Here is a 27,974-nt window from a genome sequence, read left to right as displayed (position 1 = left end):
CCTATTTTCTCTCGCATCCTTTTTGGCCGGAGATCAGGCAGCGACTACATGCTTCCCGATCTTTTATACACGGGCCCCTCACAGCACCTGGACGGCTTTTGCCGGGCCTCGGACCCAGTCGGGCTGAGGTGGCGACCACCAGTAGATCGCTCAGAGAGACATCACTGCTATGAGAGTCCTTCAAGAAGAGGAGGGAGGACACATCCAGCGGCCTCTTCCCATCAGAGCTTCGGCTGCGGAAGTAGCAATCCTGGGGCAGGAAGGCATTTTCTGGAAAGGCAAAGTCACTGGCATTATCGATTTGTGCTGCTGGACTCAGCACAAATTCCTGGCAAAGGCCACCTCCCTCTAGCGTCTCCTGGCCTAAATCTGATCCCGAATCAGAATCATCCATATTGTTCCTTTTTTCCAAACAGTTTCTCTTCCCTGTTTTTTCATACTTAATGCCCCCAACTGGTACAGACAGCTGAGTGGGCCTCAACTGAATGAGAACCTGCGAATGTTGAAGATGGTACTTAGAGCATTCTAATTTTATCTTTCTTATATTCCCAATAAGAAAGACTGGAGACTACCTAAGGACAGAGACTGTGTCTCCACCATCAGACTGGGTCACCCTAAGGACAGGCGATGCACCCCCCTTCAGACTGGGAGCTCCCTAAAGATTAGGACTGGTTCTGTTGGTTTCTCCATCCCCTAAGCCCTTGGCACATCCCTGTACAGGCTGGCACTCACGTGACTGGTTGCTTAACACCAGCTTCGAGTTGTAGGCAGCTGGGAACAAGGAGAGCTTCTTCCTCAGTTGAACGTTGGTGAACAGCTCTGACATCCGATGCTGCTTCTTCATGTTATTCTTTAGCAAAGTCCAGCGTGGGTTCAGATTCCCCAAAAAGCGCTGGGATCTTGTAGGCAGATAAATTTTTGATATTTTCTCCTGGAGGAGGTGCTGGGGGATCGGCTGCTGCTTGCATTTAAAGGAGACCACCGCGTCTGTCTCTGGGCTACTGCATTCAGAGCTGGCTGTCATGCTCAGCAGAGACTCAGGAGAGTCTGAGACTTGGGTGCTGGATTCTGAAGTTTCTGCTGAAGTTAAGAGCTGGAAGAGAAAACAATCCAAAATGAGACCGTGGAAAGCAAAGGGCTATTTGCTATGCCATTCTTGATTTAAACAGATTAAGATTTCATCAGCAGGAAGAAAGATTAGATTAGAATAGTTTCCTAACCAGGAATTGGTTAAACACTAGGGTGAAAGATGGTGGGGGATGTCCACAGAGCTTCCTCTGGAGGTCTTTAAATATGACAGAGATTTTAAACACTAGAGATTGGTAATCAGAGAAATAGATATTTCACAGTTATTAGACTGGCAAAAATTAGAAAGCTGTTAGTGGAATGCAGGGGTATAGGGACTCTCATGCATTGCTGATGAGAATGTAGACAGCCATTCTGGTGAACCATCTAGAAATACTTGGTGAAATAAGATTAAAAATACCCTGTGACCAGCAATTCTGTTCCTAGATATACATTCAAAATAAGTTATTAGATAGCCCCTTTTTAAAAACTATGTACACAAGTGTTCCCAGAAACATCATTCACAGTAGCCAAAAGTAGCCAAATGTCTACCAAAAGATGAATGGATAGATAGAATGTGGTCTATACATATAATGGAATATTATTCAGCCTTAAAAAAGAAGAAAATTCTGATACATAATACAACACGAGTGAACTTTGAAAACATTATGCTAAGTGAAATAAGCCCGACACAGAAATATGCTATAGTTCTACATATATAAAGTACCTAAAGTAGTCATAGAAACAGAAAGTAAAACAGAAAAGAACAAAATAAGGCAGAAAAAATATTTGAAGAAATAACAGCCATAAACTTCTCAAACTTGGTGAAAGTCATCAATTTACAAAACAAATAAGCTCAAGGATCCTAAATAGGATAAATACAAATAAAACTACACTCAGACACATCATAATCCAGAGATAAAGAGAGCAGCCATCAAAAAAATGACACAATGCATATAGGGGACAATGCTATGGAATTTTTTAAAAGGAAAGAAAACCAGAAGACAGTGTAACAACAATTTTAAAGTGCTGCAAGAAAAATAATGTCAACCCAGAACTCAAGGTCCAACAAACAGATCCTTCAAAATGAAAGCTAAATAAAGGCATTGTCAGGTAAACAAAACCAGAAAATTTATCACCAGCTGATAGGGGTGCATTACAATAAATACTAAAGGGAGTTTTTCAGGCTAAAGAGAAATGAAATCAGACAATAATAAGTAGCCCTAGAGTTTTGGCTCAAAGGTTTACTTTTCTCCATTCTCTTGAGCCCTCATCTCCATGAAATCTTAAGGTGATAATGTTATGAATTTATGCAGTGATAGCAGCAGAATCAACAGCAGGGCCTAAGGAACCTAGAGTTCTGAGGGAAGGGAAACTTCCTCTCCAAGTGAAGGAGTGTGATCCCAGGAGGGTGGAATGATTCCCTAACACTCTCTCTCTTGACTTCCTGCTACTTGGCTCTGGAAATAGTTATGGTCACAGTAAGTATGCTGCAAAACAGGGTGACTAAAACCCCAGCTTTCTGCCCAGAAAACTAAAAAAGAAAGGCCCAGAGAAAAAATGGGGTTCGAGAAGAAAAAAATAGGACATAGAATGAGATAAATAACCCAATCAAATTTAAATTAATTATAAATGCTTGCATTTTTAAAATCTCTACTTTGGAAGGAAACATACTAACGAAAGATGGTAGATAGGAGAATGGGAGGTGAGCATAAGGAAAAAAAATGTTGTTGCCTGATTTTCTTAAATCTCTTTATAGTTAAGTAGTACAGCTTTAACTCTTAGTTTCATGAGAAAAGAGCAAAGGCAGTCTTAAGAAGCAACAGTGCTATTAAAATAATAGCTAATGTTTACTGAGTCCTGTGCGTCAGACACCGCTCTAAGCATTTTCATGAATCCTTTCATTTAATCCTCACAGTAATCCACTGGTAGATACTCAGTTTTTTTTAGATAGGGAATCTGAGGCTTATGGAGATTAAAATGACTAGACAGAAGTCATATATATAATAAAAGGAGACTCCAGGATCCAAACAGTGGCAGCCAGGTCCCCAAAGCATACTCTCTACTTTTTCGTGTACATGTGTGGTTAAAAGAAAACGTAACATAAAACTTATTGTCTTAGCCATTTTTCACTGTACAGTACAGCAGTGTTAACTATATATACATTGTTGTGCAACAGAACCCTAGAACCTTTTAAACTTGCAAAATTGAAATTCTATATCCATTAAACAACTCCCTTTTTCACCTCCCTGCAGCCCCTGGCAACCTCCATTCTACTTTCTGTTTCTAAGAGTTTGACTACTCTAGATACCTGATGTAAGTGGAATTATACACTATTTGCCTTTTCGTGACTGACTTATTTCACTTTGGAAAATTGTCTATTTAAGTCCTTTGCTCATTTAAATTGTGTTATTTTTGTTGTTGTTCAGTTGTAAGACTTCTTTATATATTATGGATACTAACCCCTTATCAGATAAATGGTTTGCAAATATTTCTCCCATTCCACTGGTTGCCTTTTCACTCTGCTGATTAAGTTTGATGTACTCCCCATTTATTTTTACTTTTGTTGCCATTGCTTTTGGTGTCGTACCCAAGAAATAATTGCCAAATCCAATGCCATGAAGCTCCAAAGTATACTCTCTTAAAGGTGTTTATCCAACTCTGAGTCATAAACCTATCAGCAGGTCAGGAAATTAATTTAGTGAGTTGTAACTGATTTTTTTTTAAAGAGTAAAACAGAGTAGCACAGAATAGAAAATATCAAATGAGTCACCGTATTTAGTATGACTAAGCATTGTTTTAGACTTTTTTCTAGTTGTGTATGTATGTGATGGACTGCAAAATAAAATGGATCTCTATTATGGGCTCTGGTTAGAAATTTAAAAAACATCGCATTGATCTATACTGCACTTGGACCAAGTAAAGGCCCAACAATGCTGAAAATTTTCCAGTAGTTACAGTAGAGTCATCACATAACCTTTGGTGGGCCTAACTAGGATGAACACTAAAGAACCTGTGCTAGAACTATCAGGACCGCATTCATGTGGCAACTTAGTTTCTGCAAATATAGAAAATTAACTGTCGTATTAAATTAATATTTTTTATGTGAATTTTATTGGCCTTGTTTGTTTTGTTTTGGCTTTATAGTTGCATAGGAGTTAAAATCATAAAGATTTTGTATTTGGTTTTATGCTTGTATATATTTATAAAAATAATTTAAGTCTACAATGGGAAACTGAAAGGGTTTTCTTTCCTTTAAAATGTGTCCATACATTGCCCAGCCAGCATGGCTCAGCAGTTGAGCATCAACCTATGATCCAGGAGATTGAGGTTCAATTCCCTGTCAGGGCACATGCCCGGCTTGTGGGCTCTGTCCACAGTAGGGGGTGTGCAGGAGACAGCCGATCAATGACTCTCTCATCATTGATGTTTCAACTCTCTCTCTCCCTTCCTCTCTCTGAAATCAATAAAGACACATTTAAAAAAAAAAAAAAGTGTCCATACATTAATGGCATTTGAGAAACACTGTTTAGGTGGTGTACTAGGTTTAATAGTGCCCCCCCCCCATTCATGTACACCTACAACCTTAGAATGTGATCTTATTTGGAAAAAAGGGCATTTGCAGGCATAATTAGTCAAATTCAAATAAGGTCATAGTGGATTAGGGTGAGCCCTAAATCTAATGATTTGTATCCTTATAAGAAAGCCATGTGAAAAGGTACAGAGGAGAAACAAAGGGGAAAAGACTATGTGACGACAGAGGCAGAGACTGGAGTTATGCTGTCACAAGCCAAGGAATGTCAAGGATTGCCAGCAACCACTAGCATCTAGCAAGAAACAAGGAGGGATCCTTCCTGAAGAGCATTCAGGAGGAGGATGGCCCTGCTGACACCTTGTTTTCAGACTTCTAGCCTTCAGAACTTGAGAGAATAAATTGGTGTTTTAAGCCACCAAGTTTGTGGTACTTTGTTACAGCAACCCTAGGAGGTAGCCGGCCTAAAAAGAGGGGATGCATAGGACAGCCTTTCTAAAAGCCCTAAAAACATAGGTCTCTACTAGTAGTTACACCATTCCACATCTTAGGCTTCACAAATGGAGAAATCAAGGCCCAGGGAGGTTAAGTGACTTACTCCAAGGGCCAATAGGAAGTCAGGGGAACAGAAAGGACCAGAAAGCCAGACTCCCACCACCCACCGCCTTCTGAGCTCTGCCCTCTGGGAGGTAGACTGCTCTACTTACCACAGTGCCAGTGAGCATGTTCACTGCAGAGGCAGACTTGGCTTCCTTGAGTCTGGAGATGGGCTCACTGAGCTCCAGGTCAGAGCAGCTGAACAAGCTTGAATCCCTCAGGTTGGGTACAGAGCTGTAACGTCTCGCAGACATAGGCTTAGGGGGAGCAAAGCCATCGCTCATCTTGAGGGCCTCCTGCTCGAGGCTGATCTCTGTCTCATTTTTCTTTGCATCTCTGACATTCAAGGGCATGTCAAGTGTGCAGGACACTAATGTCAATGGCTGGAGGGATTGGAAAGGAGGAAACCAAAAACACAGCTCGTGGGAACCCAGCTCTGTCCACTCCCAGATTCATCTGCACCCAAGAGTAGGTGCAAAGGAGATATGGGGGAGAAGGAAAGGAATCGGTATCAAAGTCTCTCTAATCTGGGGCTCTTGACCTGGAGTTCAGGGACTCCTAGAGAGCTCATGGATGGTTTCATGGGGTCTTCGAGCCACTTAAAACTGCAGCTTTAAAACTCTATCTTTGTATACTTTATGGCAAGAGATTCCATAACTTCTATCAAATACTCAAAGGGCCTATAACCCCAGCAAAATTATGGGAAAAACAAAAACAAAAACACAACCTGCTCTAATCCTGTTCCTTCAGATGAGTATTTGAGAAGGAGATGGACTGAAAAGTCAACCGAATCTCTCCACTGAGCCTATAGTGAGAGCTAGGCAGAGAAGGAGGGATCCAGAGGTTCAGATCACAGGACAACTGTGGCCCTCAGTGGGAGGCTGGCCCACACTTGGAGCAGAGAACCGGCTGGAAGGACCCAGCTGTGGTCAGTCACCCCATGTAGTGTTCTGAGGGTCCTGCCTACTGGAGGCTCTTCCCTGTGGCCTCCTTTCTCAGCCCTGCCCTGGCCTCCCAGGAGGGAGTGTTACAACCCAAACTGGAATTGGAGATACGTAATGGATCCACATAGTCCTGGAGCCTGCTCCCTCCATGGGGATGGGCTCACCCTCCCAGCTGCTCACTCCTACTGAAGGGTGCAAGAAGGACAGACCAGTGAGCATCCTCTGCGCCTGGACACAGGGATCCTCTGAAGGCCGCTGGGCTCCTGGTGACTTCCAGGCTCCCCCTCCTGTGGCCCAGCCCCCCATACAGCCCCATTCCTTCAGTGTGTCTGGGCTCTGAGTAGCGGTCTCCTCGGCAACCCCCCACGAATTGGACCCAGCCGGGGAAGGGTGCTGGGCACAGGCGCTCCCCTCCCATCCGGGTTTACTTGTCTGGGGGCACGGCTGGTGGCGGCCTTGTATTTCTGCTGTTGTGTCTGTCGCCAGCTCTTCGTGCCCTTGCCTCTCGTTTGCTCTCCTGCCGACTCCCCCTGCATCTCTACCTTCTTCTCTTTCATGTGGAAGGATTTTTTCTCCTGTTTTAGTCTCAGCTCCTGGATCAGTTGCCTGCCCATTGAGGAACAGCGAGTGTCATGTAGGTTAGGGATGAGTTTTGAATGAGGGCATTCTCTGCAAAGAGCAGAAAGCTCCACATTTCCTCCCCAGCATGTGTCCAGTCTGCACAAATGACTGAAGGTCACAGAACAGGAGGTGGAGTAGAGTCACCCCTCCAACCACACCATTCCCAACCTGAGGAATAGATCCAGAAGAGACGTGCAGGAAGGGGACACCACCCCACTCCACCACCTCTCTCTCTCTCCACCTCCCATCTCATCAGCAGGACAGATCCCATACATGGCAGGTGCTGAAAAGAGGGTCTGGGCAGGAGGCCAAAGTCAAGGGCTCCCACACCGGACCACTTCATATCCTGGGCCCCTGGCCAATAATGTAATGGAAATAACAGTCACACAAGTCAGGAGACAGGGACTGTAGTCCCTCTTCTGTTATTATCTCTATATGATGTCTTGTCTGCTCTGCCCTCCCTCCCATAGAATGAGGTGGTGGGTGGGGACTGGACTAGATGGGATGAGTCCCTTCCAGATCTTAGATTATATACCTGCATGAATCCAGGAGGCAGCTCTGAGGGGCTGGGCATTCTGTCTCAGGGGTGAGTTTCTAGAAACAGCTTCATATCTACTTAACAGCACCCCACACCAGGCAATCTTACAATTCCTGGTCCTTGTGAGACTAAAGCAAATGTCTCCCTGGCAACTTCATGGTTGGAGACTAAAGCTCACAGACCCCCCCCCCCCAGTCCCAGGCCAGTCACTCAGCAAGTCTAGCACAATCCCCCCAACACCTGGCCCACCTCAAGGGCACCGTCTTACCGGGCATACAGCTCCCGGGCCCTGGAGGCAATAGTATTCTGGAAGAGGGAGTTGTTGTCCTGGAAAAACTTCTCATACTTCTCCGAGTTCAGTCTGGGATAAATTAGGCGGAACCCCCCGCAGTTCCCCTCCTCATACTTCTCCGTTTTCTCCAAACGCAAGGCCTGGAAACCCTTGACTTCCTCGATCCTGTTGGCAAGCAGGACACAGGGCTGCGTTGGGACAAGGCCCGATGCTTGGAAGGAACATGACCAAGCCGGATGTCATCTAGGGCCAGGCGGAGGCCTTGCACACAACAGCGGTCAATCGGTATTTCCTAAATGTTGCCCTGAGAGGATTCCAGCCCTCCCTGGACAGCCAGTGTCATAATGTGCTAAGCGCTGGTTAGAACAGTCCTTTCCGACAGTTCCTCAAATTCTCTCCTGTTGCGAGTAAAACCCATTTCCCTCTTGGCTTAGTTCTGACAAGGCAGGCTGTCGCCACCTTCCCAATCACAGCCCCTACTACCCTGGGGAACGATGGCTTGTGTTTTGCTAAGTTTGAGGACTTCTTGGATAAGCTGGATGCGCTTTTATGAGCTGTGATGATCTCATCCTTCCTCACAGCCCCCTGGGGAGGTGGAGGTCAGGGAGGGAGGAATGATAAGCCCCTTTTACAGCAGGGAAGCCAAGAGCCACTGAGCTATCCGGCACCAGTGTAACGAGGGGAGTGATTTAGGCGAGCTGCTGCCTCCTCCTCAAGCAGTTTTGAGAAAGCTGGCACAGCAAAAGGCGTCCTGGAACCCCAGGCCACACACCCCTTGGGCTCTGGGCCCAGATTTGCCATTTACCAGGGAGGCGACCTAATGCAAGTCAGTTCCCCTTCCAGAGTGTTTGTCTCCTTAGCTCCCCAAACAGGACCATATAACACCCCTCCTAACAGGGAAGACAGTACACGTGAAAGTGCTCCGAGAAACACAGTGCCATCCAAATAGATGCTATTGCCCTGGTTCCAGAAGTTTAATCTCGAAAGACAGGGCTGGCTCTGCACATGAGGAGGGCAGGGGCCACAGTGGGGTCTGAAAATCAACACAGGCATCTCAGTCTTCTGACATTAGGCTCACTCTGCAGAGAAAGGCCTCTGAAAGGCAGGGAGCAGGGACACCTTAGCTCCGGCCAACACAGTAACATGGGGTAGGACAGATAAATCTTTCTTTTGGCAAAAATAAAGGAATGGTTTTACTTTTTGTATTGGTAATCCCTGAGCTTTCATATGGTATTATATTCATTATATATAGTTATGTCTATAACTTAAATCTCCTAAAATAGAGACAAAGGAATATTCACAGTAAAACTATTCAAACTGCCACATTCCACAAATATAAATTAATTTTCCAAGTAGGGTAATTATTTGTAAGAGCTGACTCCCCTCCCCATGAACCCCAGGCAAGATTTTTAATTGTTTCAAATATAAATTACAGTGCCAGGCATTATTATAAGCCTTTTATACATATTATCTCATTTAATTCCCCCTACAACTTTATGTATCATTAGCTCCATTTCACAGAAAGAACACTGAGGGTCAGAGAAATAACAAAAAGGTCACATAACTAGTAGGCTGTTGGACCATAACTTGGACCAGGACAGGCCAGTCTTATTGGGAATAGGGAACTCATAAAAAATGGGGTCCCTGGGGGGTGAGGAGTGCTACTATACCTGGTTTCCCGAGAACGACATTGCTGCAGGCACCGCCCCCGTTGCCTCTCCTCCTCCAAGACTTTCTTTTTGTCACAGCTTCCCAGGTTGATCAGAACCAAGGTGTCATACAGCAAACTGTCCTTCACCTCTTTATCCAAGCAGGAGTCGGTGGAGAAGCTTGGAGAGTGGTTTACCTGTGAGGGCAAGACGGCAGCTGGAAACTGGGCTGTCCAGAGTGAAAGCAGAGAGTGAGGCCAAAATGCCACCTCCACAGAGTGACCAAAGCCCACTTTGGGGCTCTGGCTACCAAGATGAATGGGAGGGAAAGGGAGAGAAGGTCTGGACTGGAGCCACAGTGAGGCAAGGGGGAAATGGAACCCCTCTAGTTTAATTAGCTTTTACTTTAGTCCTTTGTTCTTGAGAGGCATCACGGAGTGCCCCGTCTTTGGTTTCCCCTCCATCTGGTGTGCAGTGTCCTCTCACATGCATGGAGCAGATGGAAGGGGCAGCCAAAGGGCCAGGTGGGGAGCTAGGGAGTAGAAAGGAGGGATGCATTCAAGATCCTGACTGGGGATGCCGGAGAAACAGGTGGGAGAAGGGAGAAGACTCATTCCTGCTCACAGAAACGTCCATATTGTTCAGAGGCTCTATGTGACATTTGAAGATTCCTAGCAGTTTCTGCAGCTCCTTCCCACCCACACCCAGGAACAAGGACTGGGAATGAAGGAAAGGTAAGGCCCCAGGACTCTGATCTATAATTCTGGGTTTCCCACTCTGAAGGCTGACTCTTGTTCATTGGCAGCTGGCACTAGCACCTCTGACTTGCACCCCCACGCCTACACCCCTCCTCCCTGTGTGCATACTGAATAACTAGCCACTTGAGAGGGCTGCCAAGCACGAGTCCAATCTGGAAAAGAGACAGCCACCCAGAAGCTTCTCTTCCTCCTCCCACCACCACCCTGTGGGTCTAGGGGAGGCAGGAAACTCACTGAGTGGCTCCCCACCCATTCCTGTGGCCAGAGACACCAGGCCATTCTCTGTTAGTGCTTGGAACCGAGTGATCCAGGCCCCCAAGAGCCAGGCCTGACAGCTCCCATCTGATCTGCAACATCATCAACCCAGCTTTGATGAAGAACACCCCCTTCCTGAGAGACGACTCTGCTACAAAAGGCAGAGCTGTCTTGAGAATCACTCTGTGCCTGAGATCAGCGTTTCCAAGTCTGGGTGGACCTCGGAAAGGCGCGAGGAATCCTCCAATTCCCGGCCGTCTACCCCCCTCTGGTGGCCACTTCCCAGCTAAAGGAGAAGCCCCAGGCAACAAGCACCGTGGGTAGGTCCGGCGTGATTAAGTTGATTAAACAGATCTAGCGGAGCTGGGAGGGCAGAGAAATGAGCCTGAAGCTAGCTGACCCCCAAAACGGGCCAATTTTCACCCCTCGCCCCAACCTCCCTACCTCCAATAGCCAGGGCTTGAGTTTGCGGTCCAACAAAATGTCAAAGCCCAGGATTTCAAAGCAGGCGCTGTTGAGTGTGTGGTTGGGGAAGCAGGTGTGGTAATTGTGCTTGATGATGGGGTAGGCCGAGATGATCGTCTTGATGATGACGTCCTCGATATCTCTCCAAATCTGCTCCACGTTGTAGCCATGGCTCTCCATGTACAGGTTGAAGGTGGAGAGCTTCCTAGAGGGGAACCACAGGCCATGAGGCAGGGCAGCCCACCTCTGGTCATCTAAGGCCAGGGCATGCTGGAAACCAGAAACTTCTGGAGAAAATAAGGTACCAGAGCCAAAAGGGATAAACGCCCAGAAGCTAGGGGGACACCAGGACTGTGTCAGCTCAGGAGGGGCCTGCGGGAGCCACAGAGATACACTCCTGAAGCCTCCACAGCCTGGAGTGGGCACGGATATAATGACTTGTAAGACCTGCCTGGCACTTTAACTGTGACCCAGAACACACCGTGGGCTTGGGCAGGGACTGAGTATCCTGGGTGGAAAGCTTAATGGACGAATTAAAAAATAAAAAACCTATACCCTGCATCATGCTTTGCTTTGGTGGTAATTTCTCAGACTTTGGTGTTCATTAGAAGTACTTAGGGAGCCTTTTAAGAACACAACTACCACCTTTGCTGGGTAGCTCAGTTGGTTAGAGCACCGCCCCGTTAAGCCAAGGTTGTGGGTTCAATCCCCGGTCAGGGCACCTACAAGGATCAAACGATGAATGCATGGATGGGTGGAAAAACAGGTCGATATCCCTCTCTCTCTCTCTTCCTTCCTCCTTCCCTCCCTCTCTCTAGGATCAATAGATAAATTTAAAAAAACAAACATGCAAACTACTATTTGAGTTCCACCTCAGTCACCTGACAGGATTCTGGGGACACTAAAGACACAGAAATTTTGTTTCAGGATTGCCCATGTGGAAAAGGCAGGCCCAGGGAATTTCTACAGATAGAGTTACCAACTGCCCCAGGCAAACCAGGATGGTCCCGATTTTAGAACTGAAAATCCCACATCCCAGGGAACCCCTCACTCGCAGGCCACCCGAGATGGCTGGTTACCCTATCACAGAGGTCAGAGGATGTCTACCCTGTGTGGAGAGGTTTGTGAGGAAACATCTGAGGGGTTGCTGCAGTCAGCTCCACACTGGGCAATTCAGAGAGAGGGCGAATCCGACAGGTCTAAGAGGCGATGATGGGGACAGACGCCCTTCACATGCACACGCACGTGCACAGAGACGCAAGGTGGAAAGTGGAAAAGTGGGAGGAGGAGATGCCGGGGAATGAAGGTCTAAGAGGAGAAAGAGAAGACAAGAGACACGGCTCACCCAGGCAACTCCAAGAGCTCAAATGGACCCCAGCCAATGGGTTGAAACAGAGGACGCAGGATTGTCAGCCAATGCACGTTTGCTAAGGGCCAGCTATGCATGCAAAGCTCATACACTGAGGGGATCCCAAGAAACTGCCACCTCTGTCACGGGAAGCCAAAGGACCATTTGGGGAGTCAACACACATGAAACAACCAAGGATGCATTTATATAAAGACAGGTAAGCAAAACCCACTCAATACAGAGGCCCATATCCTCTATCTGCCATTGTCAGGGAAAGGAGTGTTACCCATAAACAAACTGTCCAATCCTTTCAAGTGCAAAACTGTATTTAATTTGCCAAATTGGGAAATAAATTTTCCCAAAATAGATTATACACTTTCTTGCCCTCTTGTAACAATACATTACAAATCATAACACAATCTCTTCTGGATGACTCAGGCACATCGCAATGAATTAGTCCACTCAATTTAACACACCAGCTATGTGCCAGGCACCCTGAAAGATGAAGAGGACCTGGTCTCTGCCCGGAGGCCTGCCAGGTTTCCAGGTTTTCTGACTTCTCTTCACTGCTCCTACTGAGTTTCCAGCCTGGTGGGGGACTGACTGAGGGCACAGTTGGCCTCAAGCTGGGGAAGGAGGAACTGGGAGGTAATCAGTATGAAAAGCAGATTGTCTCAAAAGATGAAGAAGGAAGGAAAAAGGTGAAAGGAAAAGGGAAGGAGAGAAGGGAGGACTCTACCTGGCAACATGGGAAGTACCCAGAAGGCCAGGGCACCATCCTCACCCTCAAGGAGCTTCAGTACAACTGGGGACATAAGACAAACATGTGTACCAAGCAAAGAGCAGTTACAGGCTCCAGCTGATGTTGACAATAAGGGTGGTGGGAGTCCAGAGATGGAAAGGTCACTGTGGGTGGTTACACTCAGATTTCACAGGCCCGTCCTTAGAGATGGAACCCAATCCTCTCACCTGACAAGTAGGAAAACAGATGCCCACAGAGAAGATGGGTGTCACCCACACTACAGTGGTTATGTGGCTGGACCAGAACCCAGAACCCGCCAGAGAAGGCAACATGGAAGCTTAGTGAAACAGAAGGGCCTTCAAGAATGTTCTCCCATGTTTCCCGTTGGAGCCGAGCAAAGGCAGAGAGGTGGGAATGAGCAAGGCCTATACAGCAAATGTGAGCAAAAGAACATCCCGGTAGAACAGCATGATCAAACAGCACAGGCAGTGGTGCCTAGTGGTTAAGGTTTGGCCTTGGAAGGTTTAATTCCAGCTCTGCCACTTCCTAATGCACCACCTTGTGCAAGTTACTTTACTTTTTACACCTGTTTCTTAATACGTAAAATCAGGGCGATAATAACACAGTGTTTTGTGAGGATGAACTGGGTTGAGGTATGCAAATGTCTTAGAGCAGTGCCTGGCATATAGCAAGGGCTCGAAAAAAAAAAAAAGATGTTGACTGTTAGTGCAATAGTAATAATAGCGGATAGTGGGGCCTGGTCAAGTTACAGCATATTGAGCAGAGGAGTTTGGCTCTAGGCACCTGGGAGCCACACGGGTTTCTGAGATGGGAAGGAGCGAGCGTGTGGAATGTATAACAACAGCACCCGCTTGCATGGGGCTCACTGCTTTTGAAGCCCATACATACGTCCTTATGGCGTGTCTGTGAGGCTGGCCAGCCAGCATTCTTTTTTTTATTATGTCGTTTTATGATGAGAAAACGGGAGCACAGAGAGGGTCAGCAGAGGTGCCCGGAGCTAAGGAAAAGAGCAAAGAGGTCAGTGCAGCCCTCGGGTCTGAGGCAGAAGCGAGGTCTGGTCCTGGTGGAAAGGAAGGGGCACAGGGACATTTGAAGGAGAAACGTGCAGGATTCAATGACTCGCTGGAAAAGGAAACATCCAAGATGACACCAAATTCTAACCCTGAAAGTTAGGAGGTAGAGATGGGAAAGTGGGCAGCGGAAGCAGTTTGGCATGCTGGGGTGGAAGCAAGGAGGGAGGACACCCCCATGTTGGGGAAAGCTGAGTTGGAGGCAACAGGAAGCCGCATAAGAGGAGGGAAACGAGGGCCCTTCGATCACACGCCCTTACACTAAGAAAAAACAACATTAACCACGAGCGCTGTCCGTGTGGCTATCATAGGTCCTCTGGGTTTCAGTGTCCCTAGGAGGTGGGCAGGGCACGGAATATCAGGAACGGAGTCTTATCACTCTCATTTTAAAGACCAAAAAATGGAGGCTCAGAGAAATGAAGGGACTTGCCCAAGGTGACTCAACCGGTGAGAGTCAGAGCGGGACTGGCAGCCAGGGCTTGGAGCAGCACCGCTCCACACGCAGCAGCGCAGGAGGCTCAGCCGGTGCCCACAGTCCAGGCGGAAATGAGGTGGGAGGGCTTCAGGCAAGACAGGTGGCTGGTGCCTCCTGAGAAAGGGAGCTCGCCTCCAGCCAGCCCGACACGTCCCCTTCAGGCAGGCTGAACCTAGTGATTTTCCATTTGCTCTTTGGAACTCTGCCACCGAGGCCGTGGTGAAATTTCCCCGTGCACCTTGCCTCTCTGGTGCTCTGAAGCCAAACAGGTTGCCTGTTTATCAGTCGTTTCAATCTGGCGCAGGAGAAGGAGAACGTGCCTTGGAGTCTGACAGACCTCCCTTCCTGTCCTGCTGCAGCATTTAGAACTGTGTGACCTTGGGCAACTTACTTAACCTCTCAGAGACTTGGTTTCCTCATCTGTAAAATGGAGGTGGCACCTAACTCATAGTTCTCCACCTACAAAAGGTAAATTATAATGCTTCTGCCATAGCGTTATAAAATTTTAATGGAAAAAAAAAGCCCACAAAACACCCAGCTCAGGCCCCTAACACACAAGAGGCCTCCACACATACTTTCTTTTTCTTTCCCCTTCGCCTGGTCATGTTCACATTCTTCAACCCCCCTTTATCTTGAAACTCAAATGAGACAGGCTTAGACGATAGCATGCATATTAAAGCTGCTTGGGGAGATGCTCATGCATTCTTCTCATCTTTCCCCTTCTTCTGGGGAATCTTAAAGCCAGCTAGCCACATGGCAGGTCACACCAGGCATCCTGACACATCAGTTGAGAATCTCTGTTGGAGCAACACCCTAGGAAACCACAGCCTTAGGAACAACTGCCTGGCCCTTCCCTTTCCCGAGGCAGACCAGCAATCAGTAAATATCTGTTGGTTTGGAAATGTCAGAAGGGCCAACTGTAACAGGAGTATGCTTTGGGGTGTGTGTGTGTGTACCCTGCTGGGGAAACAGTTCATGTTTATCTCTCCTCCTCCCATCCTCCTAGGGTTTATGATGTGGCCTCCTTTTAATGATTAACAGCCGGAGGGCAGAGACTAAGGAGTCTGTTCTGGGTTTAGAGGCCAAGAAATATTTTCTCAGAGCATGTGACCCAGGATGGAAACACTGATGGGGACTGACAGGGTTTAGGTAGAATCCCAGAGAGCAGCTCTGAGATTGGCAGGGAAAGAAAAGAGAAGTGAGGCCGCTTGCTTACCTCTTGCTGCCGGAGTGTGCATCTTGAATGAAATTGGAACTGTGCTTATTAATGGAATAATTAGTCAGGTGCATGCAGATATCATCCTGGGGGAAGAGACACAAGTCTGTGGGGTCAGAGGAAGGGCAGGCTCCCGCTTCCTCCCATGGCCCCTGGGGCTTAAAAGGACAGAGAAGAAAGGGGAAGTCTTAGGGCTCACTTCAACTGGCAAAACAGAGGAAGTGAGAGGGGGGATCCTACAGCCTGGAGTATAAGAAACTCCAATTGCTCCTGAGGTTGGGTGGTGCACTGCCTGAGGGACACTCCAGGGCTGTGGGACCATGGCACCGGATTTGCAGTCAGGCAGACCTGGCCTTGAGTCCCAGCCTGACTTCTTCCTAGTGCTGTGACTTGGACAAGGTCTTATACTCTCTGGGTTTTCATTCCCTCTCTGTAAAAGGGAGGTGATAAGCCCCGTTTCTGAGGGCTCCTGGGAAGGCTCAAGAAAAGAATGTATGTGACCCAGCACATGGTAAATGTTCTGCAAATGACAGCCAAATCCACAGTGTTTTTGAATGTGGATTTAACTAGGGGTTTGGTGGGGTTTTTTAAATATATCTTTATTGATTTCAGAGAAAGAAGGGAGAGGGAGAGATAGAAACATCAATGATGAGAGAGTCATCATTGATCGCTTCCTCCTGCAAAACCCCGACTGGGAATCGAGCCCTCAACCCAAGCATGTGCCCTAACTGGGAATCAAGCCTCAGTCTCTTGGATCATAGGTCAATGCTCAACTGCTGAGCCACGCCCAGCCAGGCTAACTAGGGTTTTCTAATCACGCTAAGGGAGGAGGGTAAGGAGCATGTCCCCTGAGCTCACCAGGTTGTCTGTGCAAGGGTGGGAATAAGAGGTTGTGGCAAAGCGGGCCAGTCCTTCATTATACATAAAAACCCTGAGGGGGTCACAGGATGTGATCAGCACATAAATCCGTAGATCAAACTTGAACCCATCAATGATAAAGGGCTAGAGGAAAGAACAGAAGTTACACAAGCATCGGAGGAGAAATTCAGGCCTGAAGGTCATTAGTGCCCCACCTAGTGTTTGTGGTGTCAGCTCCAACATTGCCTCTTGTTACAGAGTATAGACTTGGCCAGGGCTGGGGACCGGGAGAAGGGGATTGGGGCCCTGTGACCCCGCCACACGACCTTTTGGAAGTCACTGAACCACACCGTGCCTAAGTTTCTTATTCTGTCAAGTGGCATGAGTAACCAGCTCCAAGGGAACTCCTGTTTACTAAACAAAATGACAAAAAGTCCTGTGACAAAGAACATGTTGTTACCATCCAGGGCTATGTTACTGTTACAGTTCTGCAAGAGTTCTCCCTGCAATGGGGACCTGCAACGCTGGCAGGTGCCTTCCCCTTCCTGCTGTGGGCTGCCCGCTGTGACCTCTGCCCTCCAGTCATGGAGTAAAGCTGGTTACCATTCTCTCTCCAGGCTACTCTCCTCTCCTCAGTGAGCGGGGGCCTCCAGAGACCAGAGGTGCTCTCCCGGGCTGGTCCCAGAGGCAAGGGACCAGCCCGGTAGAGCCAGACCAACGGACAGGGGAGCAAAGGTGAGGGACGCTCTGGTCCAGGCACAAGTCACATCCCTGGTCAGAAGGCTTGGTCTGACAAAGTCCAAGGCAGAAGACAGGACTCGGCTTCACCCCCACCCCTGCCCTCCATTCCCTCATTTCACATTCGGTCCAGTGGAGCTGCCGCCTAAGGTTGCTGTGGGGATAAATAAATAATCACAATGAAGAGGTACCTTTGAAATATAGAGCTGACAGATCATGTCCTCCCCTGGCTTGATTTCTTTCACCGTCCGGGTGATGAATATGCCTCTCCCTTGGCAGCCCGAATCCGGCTTACAAATGTATGTCTTATTTTTTCTTGACCTGCTGTAGTTCTGCAAATCTCCCCAGCTACCAGAACAGGGAGGAAACGAGATACACTTTTCACTGGGGAGCAAAATTAAGGAAGACTAGCTCTTGATTTAAAAAAAATAAACAACAAAAAATACTATCTAATGTGACAAAAGCCTTGGAGCTGACAGACAGATGCCCAGAGGTCTGGCCATAGAAGAGCCAGTAAAGCACCCACAGTGGGGAGAAGATGGGCTTTGGAGGAAATTCAGGCCTGAATTTAAACCCAGGCAACTCCACTTCGCAGTGTAACCCTTTGCCAGGACTTGACCTCTGTAAGCCTCACTTCCATCATCTACACAATGATCATGACGCCTGTCTTGCACATGACAATGCAGGCAGGTATGCTGTCCACCCCCTAAAGTTAGCCATAACCAAGGAGTTTGATTCTCTGGGTTTGCAGATCGGAGATTTGGAGTTCTGAATCTGGCTCGAGCCCAGTGACGTGACCCCGGATCAATTAGCCTCTTGTCCCACTCTGGACTCAGCTTTTCCTCTATAACATCTCCACTCCAGCCAGAGTGTGAGACAGCAAATGCTATCTTTGAACATACTTTGAAGAACGTATGTTCAGAAGAAAAAAAGAAACAATGGACTATAGATCTCAGTCTTGCTATATTTCTTGTTTTGCATCTTAACTCAAAGGAGTCTCCTGACCACTGGAGAAGTCACTTAACTCAATGGTCCTCAATGGCTATGAAATCCAGAGGTACCTGTTGACCTGATGGCAAACACATTTCCTTCTAAGCTACTGCTAGGTTTTTCCACACAAGCAAGGAAAGTCTGGGAACCCCAGAGCTCTGGGATTGGGAAAGCATTGGACAAAGGGGGGAACGTGGGATTTCTCTCAGGCCCTTGCCATGTAAGAATCATTCTGATGTCGACTCACTGCCCCCTCCACCTCATCTCAAACACCAGACTGTATCCAGGTCATGTTCATGTTATCTCACATTTCCCCTGTTTCTTTGTGGTGTGGTCCAGAGTATATTATGTACCAGGAATGGATGTCCAGTTTCAAGATGGGTAAAATGAGACCAGAGATGGGAAAAGGCTGACCGCCATCCATGGCACTGCCATAGGACAGAGGTCAGGCATTCCTCCCTGCTCCTAACCTGGGCATTAACCATTACCTCACTCCCTGCAGAAGTGCTCATGGTCCTTAGAAATTCAGTTAAAAGGTTGGAACAAGTTCAAAATCAACAGCTTTCAAGGTCGGAACAAATTCTCATCCCAACAGCAGGCACAGGCTCCAAGGCACCCAGCCCTAAATGTCATCTAATTTTATGGACAGAGCCTAGTGTTTTCGCAGCCTTGGCCACACCCTATATCCCTTATCTTCCTGAATAGAAGAGAGAGGTGGGAGATCCTATGGGAAATGGAATTGGGGTGGGGAGTGGCGAAGGGAGCACAGGTCGGCACTCACTCAGCAGGAAGACACCAGGTCCGGGGGAAAAAGTGGAAATCTTTAGGGAACAACTTCAACATGCGGTTCATATTCCTGGCCAGCATGTCCTTGCGGCATATTTCACTCATCCCTGGGAAGTGATTGATTTTCTGCAAAGGAAGCCAGAATTCATGAACAATGGGGGACATGGGAGTACCCATGAGATCCCCTTGGGGGACAGTGGGGTCCCCACAGGATAGATGCCACACTTATGCTCTGACCCAGATACCTGGTAACTTTTCATTTCCATCACCCGCTCCAGCGACACTGAGTAGTCAGTCCAGTAGAGAGTCCAGTCGTCATTTTCCCCACCCTCTCGAAGGCCATACTGTTGGGCAGCCCTACGCACTGCCATGGGTTGGAGAAAGAAAGGCCTATTAGCCTGGGAGTGAGGGAGGAGCATAAAGTGGGGAGGCTCCATTCTAGGTGCTCCCAGGCCAAGCACTGAAGCGAGACATCTTGGCTCCTTGGGACTGAAGCCACCATGCCCTGCCTGGACACATCATTGCCGAGAAAGGAACGCAAAGAGGTGAAAGCAATTAAGGAATAGAGCCTATGCCCCATGATCCCCACAGAAGGTTATCTGGGATGAACGTCTTACCCACCCTGGCTTCCCCTTGCCAGGAAGTAGGCCTCTGGCTTTCCCCCAAACACGAAGCACTGAATGTTCAGGGAATTTAAACCTAAATCCCTAACATCAGCCAGAGCCAAGCTTAATTAGTAAGGTAAATTGACAGAAAACAATTATACAATGTCTTTCAAAACCACATATATACTCATATCCTTCTTCCCCTGTCCCTATTAATATTGATAACTGGGAGCTGATTCCAACACAAACTCAGATGCCTTTAAGGGCCTGGAAAGGAAGCGCCTGCAGTGACCAAGAGAGTCAGGACCAGCCCAAAGCATACAGATCTGAAATTAAAATAAGGACGACACTCTGCTCTGTAGCACAAAGTAGGTCTGCAGGTTGTCTGCGGGTCAGGGACTGCCAGTTTGGAAGTTATGCTCTAAAAAAGAGCCACTGACTATAGCAGCAGCCGCCTTCTCTACAATGAGGTCCCCTAATCACCACACACGAGAACGATAGGCAGTTGAAGTACACACCATTGCGGTCAAACCCACATTTTCTTGGAATGAGCTTCCCGACTTCCTCAACTAGTTAAATGAGCTGAGAGAAGCAAAGAACAGGATTTGGAGACAATCCTTTCCATCCTCAAGAACACATAAGAGTGACCCTCCCCAACTCTTTGGGGGAATCCACTGGGTCCCCATTACGAATTCCTTGATTGCAGATGCTCACCACTTTCGTATCGGCAGCTGGATAGATTGATCACCAATCATCTGGAAAAGAGAAGCAGAAAAGCAGCAAGACAGAGACAGACACACTTGGCAGAACAAGGGCCTGCGCTCAGGAGCATGCCGGCCCCGGGGGCTGCATGAAACCCAACCCACCACACACACAACTCCTTAAAAAGAAAACAGTCTGAACACAAGCAGAATGAAGATCAGGGCAAGGTGCGGTGTTAGATTACACGCACCATTCTTTCTTTCATTCTACAAAACAGATCATCAAAAGCGGGTTCTTTTTATACGAACCGGAAGTGGTGGGATTTTCAGCCTCAGGGGTTTCTCCTGTCCCCACGCGTTAGCAGCCGGGGCTCCCCCCCCCCCCCCCCGCTCTTACCGCTGCGGATCCCCATTCCCCCCCTTTTGATCCTAACCTCTTTTTCTTCCTCTTCTTCTTGCCTTGCCGTTGGGCATTCTGGAGCCCCTTTGGAGGCCCAGTGTTCTCTCGCACAAAAGCCAGGGTGACGATTTCTTTCAGGTCTGCTATGGAACTGTCCTCCCTCTCCCCTGACTCTGTCCCTTCCTTGTCTTCCAAAGGCTGACGCTGGAGCATCTCTGGGGACTGGAAGGAGACTCTGGGGAAATACTGGCCCCTGCCCCTGGAAAGAGGGCAGAGAAATAGGCAATTACTTGGATCCACCTGCAGGGGGACCCCCTCCCTTGCTCCTGGGGGTGGTCCCCCAGCACGCTGAGACCAAGCCACAGGCTGCAGTTTATAAAATGCCACCACACCTCCACGGTTGGTGCAAGGCTCCAGGAGGGAGCTGATTCCACCTTTTGCCACCGACTATGACCTGAGGGACTCACTCAGCCAACCCTGGCCTTGGTTTTTCCCTCCTGGGGTTTTCGGGAGCAGGCTGAGATGCCCTGCATGGCACCACCTGGTAAACAATCTTATTATTGAAGTGAGCGAGTGTCTGGAGACAGCCTCAGAACCAAGGCCTGAGCCTCCTAGCTGAGGGAGTCACTCCCATGGGTGCAGGTGAGGTGCTCTGAGGAGGTCTGTTAACTGTTTTGGCACTGCACAAAGCCTCGCGCACGCAACCCGCAGGCCTGAGCGTGAAAGCAGCTGGTGCTCATGGAGTGCGGGACTGATTTGCAGCTGATTAAACAAGATTCAAGCCCAGCGCCTAATGCAGAGCTTCAGAGACCCCCAACCCCAGAAGAGGCTATAGTGTCTCCCCGACCATCCCATTCAAAGTGAAAACAAGAACAATTGTAAAATACCTATGAGGAAGTCCAACAGAGTTTTCATTCCTCCATCCCCATGATGACTTTTTTTTTTTAAATCTTTATTGATCTCAGAGAGAGGAAGGGAGAGGGAGAGAGAGAAACATCAATGATGAAAAAGTCATTGATCGGCTGCCCCCCCGCACGCTCCCTACTGGAGATCGAGCCCACAACCTAGGCATGTGCCCTGACTGGGAACTGAACCGCGATCTCCTGGATCCTAGGTCAGTGCTCAACTGCCCATCATGACTTCTTTAATGTTTGCCTGAACTTCAAATATCAAGTTGTTTTAAAAATGGTTTTTAATACCCCTGCTTCACTAATCCTTAGGAATGTGCTTAGTTTGCCTGTGGGGAACCCAGAACTGCCCAGGCGCAATTAACTGACTTAATATCCCCTTCACATCCAAGATTTCTATGACCATCAAGCCTATTTTCTGGTGTTCTTTGTGCCCCTCCTCACCTCCAAAACCCTGCCAACATCCTCACCATTTCAGTCCTTCTTAATGCCTGCAGTCCTCTTGCTACTCACTACCTGGTTTTCCTTCACAAACTCTTCGGCTTTTAAAAAATATATTAATAATATCTTTATTCTAATTTATTATTACTCTTCTTGAAATACTACAACATTAAAGAAAGTTTAGGAAAGGGTAGGGTGAGAAATCACCTTTAGCTTTTCTACCCTAACATGGCAACGCTGGTCCTTTAATGTATTCTCTTTTATTCTTAATGTCTAAGCACAATTATTCTTATATAATTGTAACCATAACATGTAAAGAATTTTGTATCTGCTTTTTGCCTACTTAATATCATATCAACACCCTTTCAGTTGTGACCAAGCTTACATATTTCTAATTTCTAATGGTTGTGTAATAATACCCCATTGAAGGAATGTGTCTGGATTTAACCAACCATTGCACTATTGTTAACAATGTAAGTTGCTCCCAATTTTATTATCATATAACTAGCTCTAAAATGCACACTTTCATGTACAGAAGGCCTTTTACTTCTTTAGGATTATTTTCTTAAGATACATAACACAACCAGGATTACTAGGTTAAAGAATATGAAAATTCTGTAGCTTGTGTGTGTTATGTATTTATTTCTTTATATCACCATGTTGTTTCCCAGAGGGATTCCAACACTTTGGACTACAGCCAGCAATATGCGATTATAGCAGGCTCACCAGAGTCACACAGTCTCTCGGGAATCACCTCTCCTCTGTACGCAGACTTGATAATTCTAGGCAATTTTTATACCTCACAGCCATGTTTTTAACATCACTACACCTTTCAACCTCTCTCTGCCCCTTTCCCAAACCAAAATTGGAGGGGGGGTGGGGGTGGCTCTAACCTATGAATAATTTAATAATAAACTGTATGTGGGCTTTTCAAATAATTGCCACATACGCCATCTCACTGAATGCTCACAGTCACCCGCAAGAGGGAGGTAGAATTATGAAGTCGGCCACGGATTGTCACTTGTTTCTCTCTCTTGCTGAAGAGGGAGAGAAACTTATACCCAAGTCCCTTTATGGTGACACCTGAGCAGGGGGAGAAAGAGTTGTGCTCAGTGCAACTAACCGATGAAACCTGGGCCTTGAGAGTCGGTTTTTCCCAGTGAACAGGCACATTCTTGACAAAGTTCAAGAGGGCTAAGGTACATGAAATCTTGACCTTGGGCTGCTCCCTTCCTCCCCGGTAAACCACCAGCTCCACTGCCCCAGCCCCTCCACAACGGCTCCTGTTTACCCAGCCCTTGGGGAGGAGTGGCCCCGTTTACCTAAAGGTTAATGTTAACTTGAGGAGAGAAAACTGACCCTGAATTTGGCATCTGGAGTTGTGGGTTGTCTTTGCTTTTTTCATATCCTTGCCCAAGTAGTAAGAACAAGCCATTACTTATATTTGTCTGCCTCAAAGAACTAAAAACAAAACAAAAAAACAGTCAAATTCTGTTTATTCTTGCAAGGGAGAGCCTCGGGCACATATAGCAAGAAACTGGGCCCATGTACTTTTAAAGGAACTAGTTCACTGTGTCATTCTTCCTACCCTCCCCCGAGCCACTTCGATGGCACCTGAGACAGGTGCAAGAAGGCAGACAACAGTCATTGCCACATGTGACTGTTTTAGTTTTGTCTTGCTCAGAGGTTGCCTACTGGGGCTTGCATCCTGAATCTAGCCTGCAAAAACATTTACTCGGCTCACAATAGTGTGTCGTTGTTGTTATAGTTGTTAAATAGTGGTTACCAGTAACTAGAAAATGTAGATTTTTCCCCCATAAAAATCCAGATTTCCATTCCTTTCAGAAAATAGGTCCCCATTGCATCATGTCAGCAATCAACCAGAGCAGAGGAGTGGCTTCCTCTTCAGACATTTTCCAAGTCTGCCCCAGTCCCTAACATTCCCTATTGTCTCTCTAATGCAGGAGCCAAGTAACAATTGCCTTTGTGCTATTGTTTTCCTTACAGTAGAATTAAGAGAGAGGAAACATTTTAGAATACTCAGGTTATTTCTCTCATTTAGGCTACATGCCTGGCCCAGTACACATCTGGATTTAGAACAAAAGCTGCTCCCTCCAGGGCTGGACCAAAAACATTCTAATGCCCTTATTTTCAGAACAAGAATTAGATCTTGAAGCCAGAACCCTCTCAGTCTGTTCAGATGCTGGTCTTATTTGACTATCAGATTTTCTTTCTCAGCCTCAGCAACTACCTACTCCCTCTAACTTGGGGGGTCCCACTTTCTCTCCAGCCTTCCGATAAAGTCAAAAGGAATCTTTAGCCTGGGGAATCAAAGAAGGTGAGGTAATAGATTCAAAGGGCAAAGCCTAAAGAAAATGTAAAGTGTGAAGGGGGCTGTGGCTTGCATCCTGAGACATACATACATCCCGGTCTAAGGGCCTCTGCAGTCAGAGATGCGACTTTAAATCACTTGCTAAGAACTCAGCTTCTGGAGTCTGTCTGGATTTAAATCCCAGCTTTGCTGCTTCCTAGTTGTGTGACCTCAGGCAATTTACTTAATATCCCTCTGTCTTAGTTTCTTCATCTGTCAAGTTGTTTGTCCCAGTTATGGGAATTCAATGAGTTAATTCATTTGAGGCAATACAATGTGCTTAGAACAGTGCCTGGCACATAGTACGTGCTCACTAAACACTATCTATCATTATCAGCTGTGAGGCCCTGGACTGACCTCCCTGATGGGACAGACCAGGTCTGTGAATTCTCAGCTCCTACCACAGTGTCTGGCACATAGCAGAGGTTCATATGCTTCTTGAATGAATGCACTAGAAGAATAAATAAATGCATGAACTAACTTTGCCTTTCTGAGGTTCATTTTCCTCATCTATGTAACAGAAGTGCTACTGTGAGCATTAAATAAATAACATTTTTTAAAATGATGAACCTTGGGTCCTTTCATATAGTGAGCACTTAAAACACTTAGTTTCATTCATTTGTAACAGTAGCTACTGTTTACAACCTACTTACCAAGTAGTAGGCATTATAGGAAAGCATTTTATATACAAACTGTCTCATCCTCATAACTCATATCATAGATATTATTTTCGATCTATTGCAGATGAGAAAACTAAGTCATGGAGAGAGTGAGGTAAGAGGCAGAAGCCAGGTTTGTCTGACCCCACGGGCTGTTTTTCCTCCACACTCTACCCACTACCTTTCCCTCTTTGATGATCGCCCATAAGTGGTGCAACCATAAAGTGAAGTAACTGATCACCTAGCTCTTAGAAGCAGTCTTGGTGACTTTTACCCCTCAAGAATCAGTTGGTCCCACATTGTTTTCTTTAAAGCCAACTAACTGCTTCTAAATTCCCACCTCCAACAAGGGCCTGGGTCTCCCAAATTTGCCATAACCTGGCAACAGCTCTATTATTTCTACTTTGTATTTATTTTCACTCTGTTTCTTTCCTTTCTTTTTACCAATGTCAACATTGTACCAGGGTTCTTATTTGGGGTGTAACTAGAACATTTCCTAAGCTCTTATGGGATCCCTGAATACTACAGCTGGGAGGGACATTGGAGGGTGTCTAGTTCAACCCATTTGATTTTTAGAGGAGGTTTGACCTGCACAAGGCCAGAGAGCAAGTCAGTGGAGCCAGGACTGAAGCCCTGGCTTCCTGCCCCTCTACATATCTTTTCATTATGCAAGGTTAGTGGACAGGCAAGTGGACAAAATACTTTGGGGAGTTCAGAAAGCCTATGTTGGGCTACCAATGTAGCAAGCACAGTAAATACCATCTTCAGTTTTTCTTAATGACACAAGACATGTTCAGTTCACCTTTCTGAATAGGATAGTTGAGGCAGTGAAAAATCCCTGATGTTTTCTCCTATTTTAGAATGGGATTTGAGCTTGGGATCTTCCAAGCCAGAGGCTGCCAACCAAAGCCTGGTTAGACTGCATGAAAATGACCTTCATTGGCCACCAGGGGGAGGAAATGAGCACTGGGACGGCTCCATGCAAACACATCGCAGGTTCTTTCTGAACTATACTTGTTGACCACTCTTCTAGCCCCTAGAGGTGGTGCAAAAGGGTAGAAAATGTTTCATGCTTTCTTTTGCAAAGCTGAATTAATAGTGTCTTAATCATTTGATTAAGAACAATAGGGGAACATGTTTCAAGTATTAGCCAAGTCTTTTCATCCTGATCTTCATAGCCCAGACTTTTCTTTCAGTCTGCAGAAAGATATGGACTGAAGAGCTCTCCTACTGTGTCTTACTGGGCCCAATCCCCCAGTCAAGGGCGTGCAGGAGGCAGCCGATCAGTGACTCTCCCATCATTGCTGTTTCTATCTCTCTCTCCTTCTCCTTTCCTCCCTCTGAAATCAATAAAGATATATTTAAAAATAAATAAATAAAAGTCATGTAAAGTGTTGTTTGCAGAATGCTACATAATTTTTAAAAAAGATTAAATAAGTTAGTATTTCTTAAATCAGTGCTTGGTTCAAAATAAGGGCTATATTGTAAAGGGAAAATATGATGGTAGGACTGGTATACATATTAAAAGTGCCTGCTATATACCAGTGTTTAGTAAGTGTTAGCTCCCTTCCCACTCATCCCCATATATGTTACATTTTTCCTAGGATTCAAATCCCAACAGAGAACTTCCCTCAAGCCTAGAAGAATCTTCCTTCAGGAGGGTGAGGAATAACAACTGGAGGCGAGAGAAAAAGAGGAGGGGCGGGGGTGGGAGCATTTGCAGAGGGCTGTGCAGGCCCTGAAAAACCCAAGTGTCTTTCTGGAAGGTGTCTCCAGAAAAAGGAAGAAAGGTGATCAAGGGAAGGATGTAACGATGGGGCAAGAGGAGGCCGAGGGAGTGCGCGATTCGCAGGGACCTCTGGTATCTAAGGGACAGCTCCCTGGGGGCACCAGGCTTAGGGAAATCGAGGGAGGGCAGCAAGTGAGGGTGCCCCCGAGAGATACGCAAGGACAGGAGGGCGTATGGAGCTGGGAAAAGAGGGTCGGTGTGTGGGCGAGGTCCTGGCATCAGACTCTTAGGGATGAGAAAAGGGAATGAGGGGATTTTAGCGGGTAAGCTCGAGCATGGGGGGGAAGAGAGCGAGCGTTGCTGAGATGGCTGAGAAGAGAAAGACTAGGGAGCCGAGGGGGCGCAGGCACCCGGAGGGTAAGCGACTTTGGCCGTCGTAGAACGCTAGCGGGGCGGGCAGAGGAATAGCCTTGGGGAGCTGAGCCCCGGGGGGGACATCGGGGGCGCGTAGAACCAGGTTTCCAGCGGGGAGGCGCTAGGCGGCCGCGATCTGGGGCCAGCACCTGGCCTTGGGGAGCTCTTACCGACGATCCCCAGCGCCCCGTCTCGCCCCGGCTCCGCGGCCCCGGTCGCTCGGCAGCACGCCTGCGGACCCTCACCTGGAAGGGTTGAGACGCGCTCCCATTGGCTGCCAGACAACCCCTAACCCCAGCCCCGCTCTTCCTACTTTGGGGTCCGCCCGGCCCTCATATTTGCATACAGGGCTTTCTAGGCCTTCGATTGGCCCCTGAGGTGGGCTCCCAGGACGCCCTCCTCCTTTCTGATTCCAATTAACCGCCCCTGCGCTCTAAGGGAAGCGCCCGACGTTGTCCCGGGAGACCGAGGACGCTGGGCCACGCTCCTCACCCGCCCCGCCCCGCCCACCCGGACCGCTCCGTCGGGGCGCAGTGCGCAGGCGCAGATCCGAACCGCCCGGCTCCGGAGCTCCAGCTCCGCGGGGCTGCGCTGATGTAGCGGCACCTTGTACTTATGCCTCCGGGGAGCAAGCAGGCGGCGCTGTACGGAGAGCATTGGGTGGGACCTAAATCAAGATCTCAGACATGATTATTACCTGTGTAATCTCGGGCAGTTGACGTGTCCTCTCTGAGGCTTAGCTTCTTGAACTGTAAAATGGGCATCCAAAGCTATAATGAACCGCTC

General features: G+C 47.5%; 1 protein-coding gene across 2 annotated transcripts in view; it reads right to left on the bottom strand.

Moving 5' to 3' along the window:
- Positions 1–27,464, bottom strand: part of TTLL6 (tubulin tyrosine ligase like 6) — a 31,269-nt gene extending 3,805 nt beyond the window's left edge. The window contains exons 1-15 of one of the 2 annotated variants that reach the window (XM_081162369.1): positions 27,359–27,433; positions 20,701–20,925; positions 20,280–20,320; positions 19,206–19,324; positions 18,956–19,086; positions 17,376–17,532; positions 16,447–16,590; positions 15,589–15,674; positions 10,696–10,921; positions 9,260–9,435; positions 7,566–7,754; positions 6,567–6,744; positions 5,305–5,577; positions 733–1,093; positions 2–270 (exon numbers count right to left, since the gene is read on the bottom strand). In XM_081162369.1, coding sequence (XP_081018495.1) covers positions 2–270; positions 733–1,093; positions 5,305–5,577; positions 6,567–6,744; positions 7,566–7,754; positions 9,260–9,435; positions 10,696–10,921; positions 15,589–15,674; positions 16,447–16,590; positions 17,376–17,532; positions 18,956–19,086; positions 19,206–19,226 — 2,211 coding nt within the window. In that variant the 5' untranslated portion in view covers positions 19,227–19,324; positions 20,280–20,320; positions 20,701–20,925; positions 27,359–27,433. Of the gene's footprint in view, position 1; positions 271–732; positions 1,094–5,304; positions 5,578–6,566; positions 6,745–7,565; positions 7,755–9,259; positions 9,436–10,695; positions 10,922–15,588; positions 15,675–16,446; positions 16,591–17,375; positions 17,533–18,955; positions 19,087–19,205; positions 19,325–20,279; positions 20,926–27,358 lie in introns of both variants that reach the window. The other variant, XM_081162370.1, reaches the window with a different exon arrangement.
- Between the last annotated feature and the right edge of the window lie 510 nt (positions 27,465–27,974).

Source organism: Miniopterus schreibersii (assembly GCF_964146895.1).
Source record: "Miniopterus schreibersii genome assembly, chromosome: 16".
Taxonomy (NCBI): Eukaryota; Metazoa; Chordata; class Mammalia; order Chiroptera; family Miniopteridae; genus Miniopterus; species Miniopterus schreibersii.
Note: the sequence above shows the minus strand (reverse complement) of the source record. Positions and strands in the feature narration are given on the sequence as shown.